This window comes from Hydra vulgaris, chromosome 15, assembly GCF_038396675.1.
Source record: "Hydra vulgaris chromosome 15, alternate assembly HydraT2T_AEP".
Taxonomy (NCBI): domain Eukaryota; kingdom Metazoa; phylum Cnidaria; class Hydrozoa; order Anthoathecata; family Hydridae; genus Hydra; species Hydra vulgaris.
This window is the reverse complement of record NC_088934.1, coordinates 29,291,388-29,307,854: the sequence shown is the minus strand read 5'-3', so window position 1 is coordinate 29,307,854 and position 16,467 is coordinate 29,291,388. Positions and strand designations below refer to the sequence as shown.

At 26.7% G+C, this 16,467-nt stretch overlaps 1 protein-coding gene across 1 annotated transcript in view; it reads left to right on the top strand.

Annotated features, from left to right (window-relative positions):
- LOC105843087 (fatty acid 2-hydroxylase) overlaps window positions 1-15,506 on the top strand; it is a 32,023-nt gene extending 16,517 nt beyond the window's left edge. Inside the window, exons 2-5 of the mRNA XM_065820297.1 lie at window positions 11,342-11,416; window positions 14,019-14,429; window positions 14,889-15,141; window positions 15,270-15,506. Coding sequence (XP_065676369.1) covers window positions 11,342-11,416; window positions 14,019-14,429; window positions 14,889-15,141; window positions 15,270-15,340 — 810 coding nt within the window. The 3' untranslated portion in view covers window positions 15,341-15,506. The remainder of the gene's footprint in view (window positions 1-11,341; window positions 11,417-14,018; window positions 14,430-14,888; window positions 15,142-15,269) is intronic.
- The last annotated feature ends 961 nt before the right edge of the window (window positions 15,507-16,467 follow it).

Genomic DNA, 16,467 nt, shown 5'->3' with positions numbered 1-16,467 from the left:
TTAATTTTGCTACGATTTGTTTAGTGGACGTTACGGTTTATATTTGTATTTTAGATCGTTACGGGACGGAAATTGATTAGTAGTTAGGTTAATAATATTATTATTTTGTTTTTAGTTGGCTAATAATTGTGAAATAGTTATATGATTAATGTTGTTTAAAATATTTGTTATGTGTTAATGTGTATTATTTGTGTATTAAAAAAAAATAAAATAAAAGTAAGAATTAAAATTGATATAAAAATATAATAATATTATGAAATATTTTACAAAAATAAAAAAACTGAAGCCTATTCCAACTATTTTTGATTGCACAAATTTGACTGAAGAAGGTTCATCAAAACTTATAAAATCTTCTAATTCGTTAAGAAAATCACCAACTTAAAGAATATTTCAGCCAGATTAATATGAACAGTTTTTATTGAATGATTTGATTAGTAGCATTGATTATATTACTGAAAGTCTTGCTCCACATGGTTTTTCATTCTTGAAGTATCATGATCGTGTAATTTTTTTAAAATTGAGTCATAGTACTTTATCTATTCCAGAATTTACAGAGTGCATTCGTGTAAACAATGAGATGCATGTTAAATTCTTTCACAAAGGTTCACCTCTGCCATTGCCTCAGTGGTTTCGTCAAGGAAGAGATTGTTGTTTATCTTGGAAAAGTAGAATTATTTTCCTACCTACATTACATTAAATCACAAGCTGAACAATTTTCATCTGTATTGACTAAATTACAGCAAATTAAATATATGAAAAAACCTATTTATTCAGCCAATATTATAAAGTGTTCACTGATATTACGATATACTTCTATGCAGTCATACCAACTTTTGCGTGAAGAATTGCCTTTACCATCATTATCATTACTTAAAAAAATAACTAGTGGAAATATTGATGCTCTAAGTTGTGCAAAACGTTTAAAATTAGAAGGTAAGATATCTCAAGACATTTGCTTGATTTTTGATGAAATATACTTGCAAAAATGTGAGGAGTATTTTGCTGGAGAAATGATTGGTAGCGATGAGTCTGAAGAAATGTATAAGGGAATAGTTTGTTTTATGATAGTTGGCCTGAAACAAAACATTCCATATGTGATTAAAACGTCTCCTGAAAAAACAATTAATGCTGAATGGTTGAAAGAAGAAATTTTTGAATGTCTTCGTATTTTAACTGAATGCGAATTTAATGTTAGAGTTATTTTGTGTGACAACCATTCCTCTAATGTTTCTTGTTTTAAAAAAATTCTTTGTGCATCGAATCAACAAGCCAAAGATTTGTTTTTTATTTACAATCTAAAAAAAATTTACCTTTGTTTTGATGTTGTACATCTTATTAAAAACATCAGAAATAATTTGTTAAACTGCATAAGATTTTTATTTCCAGATTTTAACTTTAATGGATTTAAAGATCCTATAATTGTATGTGGGGGAGAAATTAAATGCAGAACCTTCCACAATATTTATGAAAAAGACCTCTTAATGCCGGCTAGCGTAAAGCACCGAAAATAACAATGAAAGTATTACATCGTGGCAATTTTAAATAAAATGTTTCTTTAGCAATTTTTGATGAAGCTACATCTGCAGCGAATCACTCATATTTTCCTGATCTTAATAGTAGTGCAGATTTTCTTACAGTATTTAACAAGTAGTGGGTTTTATCAAATTCTAAATGTCAGTATTCAACTTGGAATATTTAAGGTAATGCAGTCGCTTCTGGTGATAAAAAACCTGAATTTCTTAGGGAAATGACCCATTGGATTGAAGCTTGGTAATCACAAAAGATACTAAACTGTGAGAAGTTTACTTTAAGTGTTCAGACAGCTGCAGCACTAATAAGAACACTTAATAGTCATACCTCATTGACCAAGGACTTACTTAATGATGGGTATCACTTTGTTTTAACTGCGAGATTTCAAAGTGACCCATTAGAAAGGAGATTTGGACAATGTAGACAAATGAGTGGTGGAAGATTTTTGGTGGGTTTAAAAGATGTCACTATTTCTGAAAAAATATTAAAAATCAAAAGTATAAAGTTAAAGAAAGTATTAATTTTGATGATAGTTTGAAAATGCCTCTTGAGTCAAAAAATAATTTAACAGATTTGAAAAACTTTCTTCTTGATATTGATAAAGCTCAGTGTACTCCAGAAATCATGATACTTGCACCAATAAGTAGGTGCTCATATTGCTGGATATATAGCAAAGAAACTTAAAAAACGTTTTTGGTACATGTTGTAAGGAATTTTTATGTTGTGTCAATATTGATAAAAGCAATCCTGATCATACTTATTTAACAATTATTTCTAGGGGTGGTCTCACTATTCCTTCACCATCACTTTTGGATTATGCTTTTTAGCTTTTACTCAGAGAGATTGTTTGTGAGCTTTTTTTTATTCACCCGGCCTAATGTACTTTAATAAATCCACTAAAATTTTTTAAATACTTCTACTCAAAAATTGTCTCAATAAGTCTTTTTAATTAAGTAAAGATAATTAGTATATACATTTTGTATATTTTAAATATAAGTATATGTTATAAATATATGGGCACTTCCATTTTTAACTTACGTTACATGCGCGACAATTTTATCAAATATTTACCTATTTAAACTGTAAATTAAATTTTTAGCTATTTTTTATAAAAGTTGTTAGTCTAAAGTCTTTAGACTATTTATTCTTTAAAAGGATATTATTTTAAAAGGATATTATATGCTTTATTTTATTCTTTAAAAGAATAAAATAAGCTAAAAAGTTTTGAGTCAAAAGTGTTTGCAATCAAAAGAGTTTGGTCAAAAATGAGGGAACTTATTACTGAAAATGGCACTTAACTTACGTTACGCAGAACAAAAAATTAAAATTTTTTTTTACTTTTTAGATCAGATTTAAGCGAATCAGTAAAGCGGATTGCATTTGTTTATCAATTAAAATAATATATAAAAATTCATCAGAGGCGACCGGCTACGAAAATTTTTTTTATTGAGAATGTATATTTAACTTACATCACTTACGTTACCGTTACATCACTTACGTTACCGTTACGTAACTTACATCACCATGCGTTTATTATCGCGGATTATTTTATAACTATTATTAAGAGTTTGATTTTTTAGAGTTACGTAATAAAAGACCTCTTCACAGTTCCGATAATTTCGTGCGCATGCATATTTTAACCACTGATCTCAAAATATAACTGGATAGCTGGTTCTATTGTTTTTTTCCGAAAAAAGTTGAAGCTAAAATTGGCCTCCCAAGATGGCGGCGATTTTAGTTCCTATCGGTGAAACCGTTATACATTTTAAATGGCTATATCAAATTACAAAAAAAAAAAAATTAAATAAGCTTATAAATTTGTTAAAAATAAAAGAAAACAAATGAATTTTATAAATATTAGAGAAAAAAAGAAATTATTTTTTTGTATAATTGAATTTATTATTAAATGGCATTTACAAATTTAGTTAAGTCTTATGTATAAGTATTGGGAACTAAAAACTATAAGTCTTATCGTTTTTAGTTCCCAATGCTGTATGCTAGAAGGTTAATAACATAACAGTATGATAAACGACAATCATTTCTACCCTATATATTCTCTACTACTATATTCTCTATTTTTTGTAGCAAGATGCCATTTTGTACAAATTCTACATGAATTGTTAACTGAGTGCTGTGAGTATACAAAAACCTAAGGGTTCCTTCTAGAATTATATTATACTTGAATTTTATTATTGCATAACCTATTTGAATAAAAGATTATTAAGTGTCACTTATACTGGTAAAAAAAACCCAGGTCTGAATTATAGTTATTTTAACAACTTTTAAAACAAATAAAAAGTAAATAATAGTTTCTTATAGTTTGAAGGATAATCACTCAATACAATTGAAGAAATAAATGTATATAAAAATACATTTGTTTGAAAAAAATTTATTTATATCTTTATATAGAAATGTTCAAAACATTTCCTCCTCTTTGAAATATCCCCTTAACTTTAAATAAATATCCTGCTTACCTGCTGTTAAGTATTATGGTTATATATTACAGCTTGCTGACTTTTTTATATTAATGAACTGTAAATAGCTGTTAAATAATTTTATAAATATGTTGTTAAGTTTATTTGCATAATAGATTGATTATAAGACATTAAATTCAAGAAAATGATTTGCTAAAGAATATCATTAGTCTTAAAGAGATTACTGCTACACAAATGATCTTGTATAATCGAAAAACATTGATCTTGTATAATCGAAAAACATTTCATTGGATATTTGGCAGCAATTAAATCTGCTTAAGGTATTTCTTAACTGGGTTGAAAAAGAAGGTTCACCATTAAATTATTTATTATCATATAAACTCAGTCAAAACCATCTAGAGCTCTTTTTTGGTGCTGTGAGATCTGCAGAAATGTTTAACAGCAATATCAATTGCCAACAATTCACATATAAATAACTTTTTATGCAAAGTACCGTTTAATTTTCAAATGAAAACTGCAGCATCAGAGATAAAACTCATATATATGTTTTAGACGATTCTTTTGGTGATTTTAGTTCTAAAATATCTTTTACTGAAATTGAATTAATAAGAAAAAATGATTTGTTGGAGAGAGAACCAACAGTTAGTGATCACGATAATCCAGATATTTTAAACTGCAACAATCTATTTGAATACAAAAAAACTTTGATCCCATATATTGCTGGATACGTAGATAAAATGACTTCAAAAAGAAATATCCTCATTAAATGTCAGAATGCACTAGTACTCCCTTTTCATTTAAAACAAAATAGCTTTTTAAAATTCAAAGACATAGGAGGTTTGATTAAACCAACCATAAGTGTTATATGCAAAAAAACAGAAAGGTGTTTCCAAATTAATTGGTTGTTTTAACAGATTGCCTTTTTCCAAATGAAATTATAAATTATATATTTTCCTTGTTTTTTGGCTCATTTGGTAGTTTGGCTGCCAAATTAACTAGAAAAATAAATATGTATATATATATATATATATATATATATATATATATATATATATATATATATATATATATATATATATATATATATATATATATATATATATATATAAAATAATATAAGACACAAATAACTAAATAAAACATTCTAGAAGGAACCCCTGAGTTGTGTGTACTTACAGAGCTCAGCTAATAGTTCATGCAGCATTTGTAAATTTGTGATATCTATTTGAAAAACTAATTTCATAATAGTTTATTTTAAAAAGATATTTAGCTGCCTACCATGCAGTTATGTTATTAACCTTCTAGCACACAGCATTAGGTAGTTAAGAACTAAAAGGTGCATAAATTGTATTATAAACAATATTAATCAAATAATTTATAGTAAAACTAAAATTAAAAGAAAGTAGTTAAATGAAAAATAAACAAAATATGAATAAAATTATTTCAGTTTTTCAAACTTAAAATAATTATTCGAAAGTTGTTTGGAAATTGTTAACTTGTATAACTACTAGTTCCTTATTTGTTCTTTACTAATGTTAAATAAACTAATTCTTAATTAAAAAAAACTAAAAATTTTTATCTTATTTAATAAAATTTATTTATCTTTAAAAAAGCAAGATATTATTATAATATCTTGCTTTATTAATAATAATAATTATACAAACTTATTGTTTAGAATATATTTTGTTAAACAATAGAGAAATTTACGTAAATATGTAATATTGCCTTTTTTTTTAAATTATTGTTAAGTAAAACCAAAAATTATATTTGAGACATGTACATTTCATAATATTTATATATGTAAATGACATATAAGTTCATAACAAAAATTTCATCATTTGTAATCAGCCGAAACCGTCGCCATCTTGGGAGGCCAAAACTGGCTTCAAAAAATTTGCCGCATACGCTATCCAGTTATATTTTGAGATCAATGATTTTAACAGTAGGTCATTGTTCCTTAAGCGCAGTATCGCATAAAAAAAAGTAAATACACAACTACATTACGAAAGCATTCTTGAAAGAAACAGTTGCTTACATGAGATTTCTTTTTTCTTTTCATAATAAAGACATTGATTTTGCTTTATTTAAGTTTATTTTAACCATTTTAAGTCTAGAATTTATCCTTTAATATATATCAGTGACGGATTCAGTAATTTTTAATAGAGGGGTGAGGGAGGAGGGGGGAGGATGTTGAAATATTTTTGTATTTTGTACCACACACACACACACACACACACACACACACACACACACACACACACACACACACACACACACACACACACACACACACACACACACACACATATATATAGTTTTGTCACAAAAATAAAAAAATAATCTATGGTAGTAAACATTTTCGCTTTTATAAATTTCATAATATAACGCAGAGATTTTCATACATAACATTTTTTCTTCAATATATCTAAATAAAATAAAATCGAGGTAAATCCCAAATTAATTTCATTCAAAAAAATATTTGTCCATCTAACCAAACAAAACAATTTCACGGCGACCATATTTTTGTGACAAATCACTTCTTGAATAAAATGCGTTCAAATTTTGAGGTTATGTTGTTGTTTTTGTCTTTGAGTTGTAGCGCATTGTAGTGATATTTGATAATTTTGTCGTTTTGATGATTTTGTAATGTTTAATTGAAAAAATAATTAGTAATGTCGGACCACGAGAAAGATACAGTTCTTGCGGGTGATGCAAATGTGGGAAACAGGAAAAGAAAAGTAACAAATGGAAAAAGAGCAGAGGATAAAAAAAATATTCGGCTCCCCAGGCTCAAACATCGATGCACCTTGCAACCACAATTCATCAAACAATCGTTTTTTATGTTATAAAATAACACCATTATTTGATTAGAACATAAGGGATAATTTTTATAAACAGGCAAATAAACAGAGACAAGATAGCATGATTGCCAATATGTTAGAAGATTTAAGTGCTATCATAAGAAGGCGGCCAAGACTCATAGCTCAAAAACAAAAGAAAGGAGGTTCACAGAATTTCAAAGTAAATATTTTCTAAAATCTGACCAGTTACCATGCTTGCATGTTTGTAAAAACCTATTCCTCAGTGTAATGAAAATAGGTCGTACAAAATTGTAAAATTTTAACAAGAAAACAATTGTTGGACATCACGTAGAAGACAAAAGAGGTGGAGACAGAACAAGCCATAAGTCTATTGAAAAGAAAGCTTCTGTGAGAGCATTCATAAGTCTATTGCGGGGTACGGAAAGCTATTATAATAGGAATAAATCAGGAAGAATTTATTTGCGATGTGATCTTAGTATCAAAAAATTAAGCACTCTAACAATGAAACCTGTAAAAAAAATAAGAAGGTCCATTTTGTAAAGTTCAGAAGAATTTTTTTGAATTAATTTAATATAGGTTTTAAGTCTCCATCTATTGATGTGTGCAGTTACTGCACTTTGTTGAAAATACAAATAAAAAATTCTGTAAAAGGTTCTAGTGAACGTAATAATTATATCACTCAAAAAATGATTCACAAGAAACGACCTAATGCGTTTTATTCGATTTTGTAAGCAGACATACCAACTGTTTCAAGTTTTTGTTTCGATATGCAGCAAATCCAGCCCTTGCCAAAAGCTTTCTTTCAAGAGGTATTTTATTCAAGATAAATAAATTTTTATAATATATGTATCACTGATCTTAGCTGTACTAAGCCATTATTCTATACCTGGAGAGTCACCCAGGAGGTATCATCAGCCTTACTGCATTTTTTATAGAATACTGATTTTCAATCGAAGAAGTTACTACGCTTATTTTGCAATCGATGTGTTTCTCAAAACAAAAATAATATTGTGTTGAGAACAGCAATGCATTTTCTTCAGATTCAACCCAATAATTCTACAAGTATAAACGGAATACAGATTTTTTGTTAGGGTGGAAAATAGGCTAAAAAAATGTGAAATTATTTTATCCAAAGATGAATGACGAGACGTGAAAGATAGACGTTTTGATTATTATAAACACATTTATGGCCTACCAACATCACCTGAACAAAAACTGGAAGAAGAACTGTGTGATTGTTTAGAACAGGAAATATCTGTAAGAATATGAAACTTTTTTAAAAGGACAAATAAAATGTTTTTTGAAATGTTTTACGTTTTTCAATTTTAGTATTTATTTTCATTCAAGTTTATTTAGAAGTTTATTTAAAAAGAAATACTAATACTAATTAGTAAGATACAAGCTAGTAATATATATATATATATATATATATATATATATATATATATATATATATATATATATATATATATATATATATATACATATATATATATATATATATATATATATATATATATATATATATGTATATATATATGTATATATATGTATATATATGCATATATATATGTATATATATATATATATGTATATATATATATATGTATATATATATATATATGTATAGATATATATATACATATATATATATATATATACATATATATATATATATATACATATATATATATACATATATATATATATACATATATATATATATATATATATATATATATATATATATATATATATATATATATATATATATATATATATATATATATATATATATATATATATATATATATATATATATATATATGTGTGTGTGTGTGTGTGTGTGTGTATGTGTGTGTGTAAATATATATTACCATTTTGCATTCTTCTTTCCAATACTATTTAGAGCTTTTTACACTCAACATATAATTTTTTTTTCCTTTATTACAATTATCACATAACACAAAGATATAAACAGTATAGATTTTAGACTTATAATAGTTGAAATAAACCTATATAAAGCTAAATTAATGTCATTTTTATAACAAAACAAAAAAAATCTTAAGTAAACAAATGTTTCTTTTAAGGTTACTATCTTAATTTATATGTGTTATTTTACTTTTCATTTCACAAAATTTTCGGAACGAAATTTTCGGAATGTCTTTTGCAAAAGTATTGAACTCATTAATTAAAAGTAATTAACACAAGCAATTTTAAAAACTGGTTGCACTCTTCCTGATTTATTTTTTATAACATTCATGAAAGTTATCAAATCGATAACAGTTTTTTCTGCGAGAGCAACTTCAAAAAATTACTTTAGTATGACAAATTTATTAATATTATTAATTCATTCAAATTTATAATATTAATAATATTAAGTCATTTAAATAAAAAAAAATTTTGTTGAAAATTTTACTTACACTTCTTATGTTTACGCGTTTATTGCCTTAATTTTATTAGGTTGAATTTTTAAAGTGCTGCAAAGTATTTACATTTAAATCTTTTTGACGTAAAAACTGTATTACAGTTAAGGAGGGAGAGATGGTACAGGTATATCTAATTGTTTGTGACAGGAGGAAAGGGAATAAAAATTGACAAATATAGGACAAAGTACTTTATTGACGACCCCCCTTAATTGCATTTACAAACGATTTGTTTTACTAAAAAAAAAATATTAACCAAATAAAAATTACGTAAAAACGTGTGTTCATTTAAGCATCTAAGCATCGTTATTCAGGCTTTAAATGTAAAAACGAAATATTTATTAATCTTTCGCATATAATATTAAAAGATTTAAGTTTTTTAACTAAATTTTAGAAAGAAAAACATTATTATGTTTTTGTTAATTTATGTTACATGAAAATTGCAAAAGTTCTTTCGTTATTTTCTTGAAATATATATATTTTTAAAATCTGACCAACAACAAACTGAACATGTTAGCTCCATTTTCACCCTAAATTAATTCGGTTATGCAAATAAATTCACGGTTGATACTTTTTTTATCATGCGACAATAAAAACACGTAAAATTCGGCATAAAAATGACTTAAATTAATTAGTTTTAGTACTAAAAACATATTTTAAATAAACTTTCATGTGTCTACATCAACATTCATTTGCTAAAGTTTGACAAAAAAGTGAATAAAATTTGACTACTTTTTCATTTTCCGCCGTGGAATTGCCCGTATATTTATAGAATTAGTTACTTAATATTATTAATATACTATTTATATACTAAACTTTTAATCCTATGATAAAATAAAAAAAGTTATGGCAACACAACACACACAAAAAAAAAATTTCAATAAAAAAAAAGGATTACGCAAATAAAGTTTTTAGATAAATTTACTTTATTAAATAAGTAAAAGATTTTGTTTTAAATTTACACTCACTTTTTGTACGTTTGGTGTTAGTTTAGTAAATGGTCGTACTTATGGACGTATGGACGCTTTTATTTCAACCTTTCCCCCCCCCCCCATCCTCCCGCATTTTGCTATACGCTTTTTTGAGTACCCTCCACCTCCCTAAAAGTACCTTCGCTTTTAACTTACTTTACTCAACGTTTTATAATATTTTTCTTAACTTAGTGTCTCTACTTTTATGATTGACCCCCTCCCCATCTCATATACGTCATTCGCAAACCCCCTTTCTCCAGACTTGTCAAGAACTTTCGGCCAAAAGATTCAAATCGGATCTTTATAATTCTTTGGGTCAAATACGCGTTAGTAGTTTAGCTATATATGGAAAATGACTAGTTTGTTTGACGAGATCAAGAGTTGACTTAAGACCAAACGATTACTGATTGATTGTGATGTAGCAGCAATTAAATGCAAACGTGTTTATGCGTCATTGAAAATTGGTTCCTAAAATTTAGTAAACTTTACTAAAATGGTTAAATCAATTTTAGTTTAATGCAAATTTTTCATTTAACGAAATACAAATTATTTATAAAATAAATATAACATAAAATATAATAGATAACTAAATAAAAAACATAAAATCATTTAATTCTAATGATTTTATTAATCATTTGAAAAATTCTGCTTGTCTAGTTGCTTGCGTTAAGAGGGGGAGGATTTTGAAAATCGTACAGCGAAGCCATGAGTTCGCAGCCACGCCACTAAATAAACTCGTACTTATAAACACATTTTATTCTTTTTATAGTTATTATGTGTAGATTATAGTTTGTCTTTGTGTTGTTTAAGAACAACAAAAATCCATTTTAAGATTTATAGTTTTTTTTTGTTCAGCAAGAAACTATATCATGCTAAAAATTAAACCTAAAAAATTTAAATTATATGCTTTTAAGGCACAAAAAGTCTTTTGTGTTTTTAATTCACAAAACATAAAAACAATTAACTGCAAAGTATAAGATAATTTAATTCTGTTTTCTATTCAGGTTAATTTTTCCTATATTTTGATTTTTTTGTTGGTTTAAATTTTTTTAAATATTATTACTTAAAAATAAGAAATGAAATGCATTAAAACTTTTATGTAATTACGGAAGTATATTTATTTGATGCCTTTAAAAATTGTTAACTTTTTTTTTTAGCCCAGTCACGAGGAGAAAATTACAAATGAAAAAACTTATTATGATATGGATGTTGACATGTCTGGATGGAATGAGGTAGTTTATTTGTAAAAAATTACTCAAACCTTGTTTGAAATCTAAAAATTTATCAATTCTAAGAGACTATATTATATATTTATATTAGAGTTGTTAACCGGAAGATTTTTTAAAATTCCAGGGAAAAAAGTTATTTCGAAAGGATATTAAAACCGAGAAATTAACTTTTTTTGTACCAAAATAAACAAAATATACTTTGCAAATGCTCGTTTCAAATTATAGCATTTCGCAATTTGAATTTTAACTGCTTTTTTTCTGACTAGAGATAAACTTTATAAATGGCAACAGCAAGATCGTGACTGTTGGCAGCCTTAAATGAACTATATAGCTTGATATCGTTGGAATATAACATTAGAGACCATTATTATAGAATAACAACTCAAAGACACAATGCGCTACCCTGTGGAACTCCACTTGGAATGCTGGTCGGATTAGATAAGGAATTTCTAACCAGAACCCTTTGATATCTGTTGGAAAAAAATGCTGATATCCAATGAAGGGGGTTATCTATTATACCGTGCATTACAAATTTTTTCAAAAGTTTTGGATTAGGTCAAATCAATGTACACTACGTCAGTAATTAAATGGCTATAAACCTTTATTCCAGTCATTAGTTGACTCAAGAAGATTTTTTAAATCTTTTGGATAAAAAGCCGAGTTGATTAGGTGTTATTAGATTATTTATATTTAGATAATCAGCGATATTTAAACCAACAATACTTTCTATAAAACGACATCTACCACATGTGAGGTAGATAGGTCTATAATTTTTAGTGTCTGAATTAAGTCCTTTTTTAAAAATAGGAAAAACCGAAGTTAAAGCCACAATTTTGGTAACAAGCTTGACGTAAAACTTGATACGAATATATGCCAAAGCGGAATATATATTATATGTGCTAACTGCTTTAAAAGTATATTGGTATACCGTCAGGTCCAAATTATGGGCTAGGTTCTAGATTTTTTAGTTTTTAAAAACTTTTTTTTTTGCTGAAAAATCTACGAAATCCATCTTAATATATTTATTAACAAAAGTATTTGTTTTAGCCAAGTTTCCGTCATCTACCGTAAAAATATTTCTAAAGTGTTTGTAAAACACTTCAGCGATTTCAACATTGCTGGTAGTAAAGCTGTTATTGGTTTTTAGAGGATTTATTTTTTAGGGGGTTGCGTAGATTTTTATTTACGTAACTAAAAAACTTACTAGAGTTATTTTCTTTGACAAGTTTTAGTTCCACATTTTTGTGGTGTGTGATTATGGTTTTTTTACATTTTGATGCATTTTCGATAAATGCCTTTTTGTGCAAGATGGTCTTAGTGATCGACCATCTTTTCAATAAAATGATTTGCGAATTAGCATTTTATAAATTATTTTGATAAGAACAACTTTATTTTTTATGATATATTGTTTTGATTGGAAAAAAACAATCAAGACCTTTTCGAAGATGATTAGAAAAGATGTTCTAATACTCTTCAGTTGTATATACGAAATTAGCGCTTTCGGATGTAGCAATTGTGAAACGAGTGTTTTTGCTAAACGACGTTTCGAAGTCCATTATGAAAATTTGTTCTCTTAATAAATAAAATTGTAAAAATTAAACATCTATGTACCCAAATGTTTGTAATTAAATACTGTTTTAATAGTGACAAAGTATTACCAATATAAAAGTTTACTTTTTGAAACAATGATAAAAATTTTTTTTGTCGAAATGAATTCTTTCGCAACAATAACTTGCGGAACAGTCACTTTCGGAGAAAAACTTATGAAAGATCAAGAGATTGTGATAAATGTATTGCAATGGATGCCAGGCATGTGAAGCAAATGTTTTCCTCTATGGTTGCTTAAATGACTCTAGTGTAGAAGTTTGAATTGAGGTTCAAGCACTACTGTTGAGTTCTCATCAAATAATTAGGCCTCTTTTACATTCAACATTTTTGTTTCCAAGGTCATTCCTTATAAAAGTCACATGTATTAACCCCATCAAAGTTACCGCAGATATCAAAGTAACGGTAATGCCCAACACCCACTAAACACCACTACTTTTTGCAGCAAAGCTGTAATCTAATTTCTTTATTTATTTTTTTTTATGTTGGTTTAAAAATAGTTAAATAGGTTAAAAGTTGCATTTTTATTATCTACCCTTTCTCCTACTTTTAAACTCTAACAAATTTGAAATAAATATTTTTTTTTTTTATCAATTCAATTTTTTATATATCTAACATATTTTTTTTTTAGCAAATTGTTTAAAGCATTTTCAAAATTTAAGCGTGACTTTTATTTTTGTTGAAAAGCGTCCATTTTTAAATTGCTTTTTATTTTGGGGAAAATTTCCTTTAATTTTAAATCCTGTATGCTAAATGTAAACACTTTTTTTTATTATTAAACATTTTCTTATTTATTTCCTTGGTTATTTAAACTAATGTAATATGTAAACAGAGTTTAAACTTTTTAATTTAAAACGTGTAATATTTGCAAAATGCGTCGTTCGTTACTTTTTTCAAAGTTAGAATTGATTTAGTTGTTCATCAGATAATTTGCATTTAAGAATTGAATGCTCCATATGTTGCCTCCTACAAATTACAAGTGCTAATTTAATTTTTTTAGGATCTCGTAAATTGGGAACGTGGAATGGTTTTCCAAGCACACAAGTTTGGCAAAAATTATTTCAAGTGGGTGCACTCTCCAGTTGTTAAAAAATTACGGTTGTTTGACTCTGATTTTATTGAATTTTTTTCAAAAACAAAGTGGTGGATGATTCCTTTGATTTGGCTACCGATTGCTATAATAATACAGTTTTATTCGACTACTAGAGTTTATCAGAATTTTGTTTCTGAGTTTTACACTTCTGAAAAAAAGGTTGCGTATTTTTTTTCTTTCGGCTTTTTTTTGCTTGGGATCCCACTATGGTCTCTATCGGAATATATTCTTCATCGTTACTTGTTTCATATGCAACCAAGTGCTGAATCATGGTTCTTTATTACTTTGCATTTCCTATTACACGGCCAACATCACAAGGTAATTTTTTTATTTGCTACGCTTAGTTGTGGTAACTAAGTACTACAACAAGGATATAGTATAAGCGCTACATCAAAGATATATACTACAACAAGGATAAGTATTTTATTATGACGCTTCAGGTACTCAACTAGTTAGTTAATTATGACACTTTACGTACTTCACAAGTTAGTCAATTAGTAAATAATAAAGTTTATTAGGCATAATTGAAAAACAGGCAAGAGTGATTTTTTTTTATATAAATAAAAAAAAAAGATATTGAAATAAAAGTTTTAAAAAATTAAAATTTGAGATAAATGGTTTTAAAAATTGCTTACAAAGAAAAACATGCAAATAATATAAATAATATAAACTAATATTATTACAATAATAACCGATAGGAAGAATGTAAGAAAAAAATGTCAACAAACTTTGTCTTATTTATGTTTTGAAGTTAATTTTAAGACTTTTTTTGTTCAGGTTCCTTTCGATAGTAATCGATTAGTGTTTCCACCTGTTGCTGCCGGTATTTTAGCCACTCCAATTTTTTTTTTTTTGAATTTTATACTTCCTTATGGTCTTGGGGGTTGCACAATGGCTGGAATGCTTGTAGGATACATTATGTATGACTTGATTCATTATTATCTCCATCATGGATCTCCAGATCGAGGAAGTTATATGCACTCTCTAAAGCACTATCATGTTCTACATCATTTTGACGACCATAATAGCGGTAAATTGTTTACATATTTGTAATAAATTGAGCTCAAGATTTCTTTTATTATATTGATATTTTTTATTGATGTTTTTATTAAGTATTTCTTGTTTCTAAAATTATAGAATTTTTTTTTTTTTTTTCAGGATTCGGCATATCGTCCAAGGTATGGGATTATCCATTCTCAACAGTGAATAAAAAATTGAAGACGAAGTGAAGAGTTTAAACTGTGTATATATACATTTTTCTAAATATTGCTGTTTGTCAGTAAAAAAGTTATAAAATAACATAACATAACATAAGCTTCAATTTACAACGCATAAATAATTATAAAAACTCGTTGCACTGTTATAACTGTTGAATGAAAACATTCCTGTATTAAACGATTGGTTTTTCTTTTATCTTATTTAAATATATTTACTTCTTCCAAGTCCGAGGATATTCACTAAACTGGAGATGTATATTTTAAAGCTTATCTGACCTTTTTTTTTTAACTCCAAAAAGCAAAACTTGATATTCAATGAAGCTAAATTCACAGAAAATATATACATTTATATACTATTTAATGTTTTGATATTTTAAAAATATTTTGATTGTATTTATTAAAATAAGCATATAACAACTGAACTAATTTTGATTGTAAATAAAGTGACCCCCTCCCTTCCACCTAAACGTTATGTTATATTGTGATTACATAATAGCTGCATATAAGACCATAGTTAATATAGGACAATTTTCTCAATATATTGCAGTTTTGAAAGGCTGGTGTAAAAAAATAGTTTTTTACGCCATAATTTTACGTCATAGCGATATGACGTAAAATTATGGTTATAAGGATTTCTCAAGGACTTTATTTTTGTATTTTTTTTATATTTTTCTTAACACTTAAACAGAAAAAAATATATAAGCACCCTACAATAATTTCGGAGATCTAACTCCTTAAGAAATCTTTGCTAATCACTTACTTTTAGATAATAAGATCTTGAAAAATATTTAAATAACTATAAAATATTTGCTAAACTACTTTATCAAAGTTTTAACTCAAGAATTGAAATTATTTGTTTGTTTTTTTATTATTAAACTAATTTTATTACTGTTGTTAAGGTCAGTTTCCACTCATCCGTTTTTTTACGGGAACCAAAAGGGAATGGAAAAATAATCACGTGGATATGCGTAGTTTTGCTTTAAACAAATTAAAATTTATGCTAGGCATGCTCATATAACTATTTCTCCATTCCTGTTACCGTTGAAAAACAGATGAGTGGAAACTGATCTTTAATGTCAGTTTCTACATAAAACATTATTGTCTTACCTTAAGTATGGAGACTATTATCCATCTCCTTA